At 62.7% G+C, this 1,295-nt stretch overlaps 1 protein-coding gene across 1 annotated transcript in view; it reads right to left on the bottom strand.

Annotated features, from left to right (window-relative positions):
- The window catches only part of CARD10 (caspase recruitment domain family, member 10), a 26,996-nt gene that overhangs the window by 909 nt on the left and 24,792 nt on the right, over positions 1 to 1,295 (bottom strand). The window contains exons 16-19 of the mRNA XM_014530798.1: positions 986 to 1,144; positions 776 to 891; positions 269 to 381; positions 6 to 72 (exon numbers count right to left, since the gene is read on the bottom strand). Coding sequence (XP_014386284.1) covers positions 6 to 72; positions 269 to 381; positions 776 to 891; positions 986 to 1,144 — 455 coding nt within the window. The remainder of the gene's footprint in view (positions 1 to 5; positions 73 to 268; positions 382 to 775; positions 892 to 985; positions 1,145 to 1,295) is intronic.

Genomic DNA, 1,295 nt, shown 5'->3' with positions numbered 1-1,295 from the left:
AGCACCTGCTCCGAGCTGCGGCACTGCCGAAGCAGCTCCGAGTCCCGCCAGCCCGGCCGGCCCAGCAGACCCCTGCGAGAGAAGAGAGTGGGCAGTGGGCAGAGAGGGGCACAGAGACGACAGAGAGAGACAAAGACACAGAGAGTTAGAGAGACAGGACAAACAGATGAAGACAAAAGACAGATGGCAAAGAAGGAGGGAGAAGACACAGAGGGAGAGAGAGCCAGAGACAGACACCCCCAGAAAGGAGGTTCGGGTCCGGCCTCACCTGACTTCCCGGACATTCTTCTCGGTCACCTCCACGTGGATGACGATGGGGTAGATCTCATTCTGGACCAGCTCCCGCACGCCCCGCGTGCCCAGCTCCAACAGGCAGTGCTTCTTCTCGGGGGTCAAGGTTACATTTTACTCCGGCCCAGAGGCACTAACGTCCCTACCCCACACACACCCCAGCACTGGGCTCCACAGCACCGCCCCTACAGGGTCCTGCTTCCCCATCCAGAGGGACCTTGGCAGTGAGGGGAACAACGAGGAGGGCAGGCAGGAGACCTGGGGAAATAAGTCACTTTGCCTCTCTGGACCTCAGCCTGCACATCTATAGGATCAAGCTAATTCCTCCATCCCCCGCCCCCCCACTGTCCCAGCCCGCTGCCAGGGCAGTGGAGGGTTTGCGGACACGGAGACAGAGAGGTGAGATGTACCAGCCATTCACAGGTGAGGAAAGGCCCACAGAATGGAAGGGACTTCCCAGAGCAGCCCCCACCCCAGCACCTACCTTCCCAACAGACTCCTGGATGGCACGAATCCTGCTGCCCAGCCCAGGGGTGGCAGGCCGGGCCTTGGGGGCTCCGGGAGCTGAGGGTGCGCACTGCTCCTCCCCGGACAGGCTTTCTGGAGAGCAGGAAGAAGCCAGAACCCACGGCCAGTGGGCCTGGCTGCCCCAGAGTGCCACCCGGCCCTCCCCTCTCCGGGCACAAAGGCTCACCCGCTGGGCACACTTGGAAGTCCAGCCGGGAGTTGGGCAGGTCTAGCAGGTTGCGGATGAGCCGAGGCGCCAGGCACTCGGGCAAGAGCACCACGGGCCGCAGGGAGGGCACCAGCAGCGGCCGCACCAGGCTGTAGGGTTTGAGGCTCCACTCCGGATCTGTGGCAGGGGCGGGTGCAGAAGAGATGAGGGTGCAGGCAGGGCCCCAGCTCCTCTTTTCCAGGGCGCCAGCCCCCTCAACATTCAAAACCCCATCACCTCCTCTCATGCCCCCCATCTTTTTTTCCCCTTCTTAAGTCCTGCAGATACC

Source organism: Myotis brandtii, unplaced genomic scaffold (genome assembly GCF_000412655.1).
Source record: "Myotis brandtii unplaced genomic scaffold, ASM41265v1 scaffold78, whole genome shotgun sequence".
NCBI lineage: Eukaryota > Metazoa > Chordata > Mammalia > Chiroptera > Vespertilionidae > Myotis > Myotis brandtii.
The sequence above is the reverse complement of the archived record's forward strand: the minus strand, read 5'-3'. Positions and strand labels throughout refer to the sequence as shown.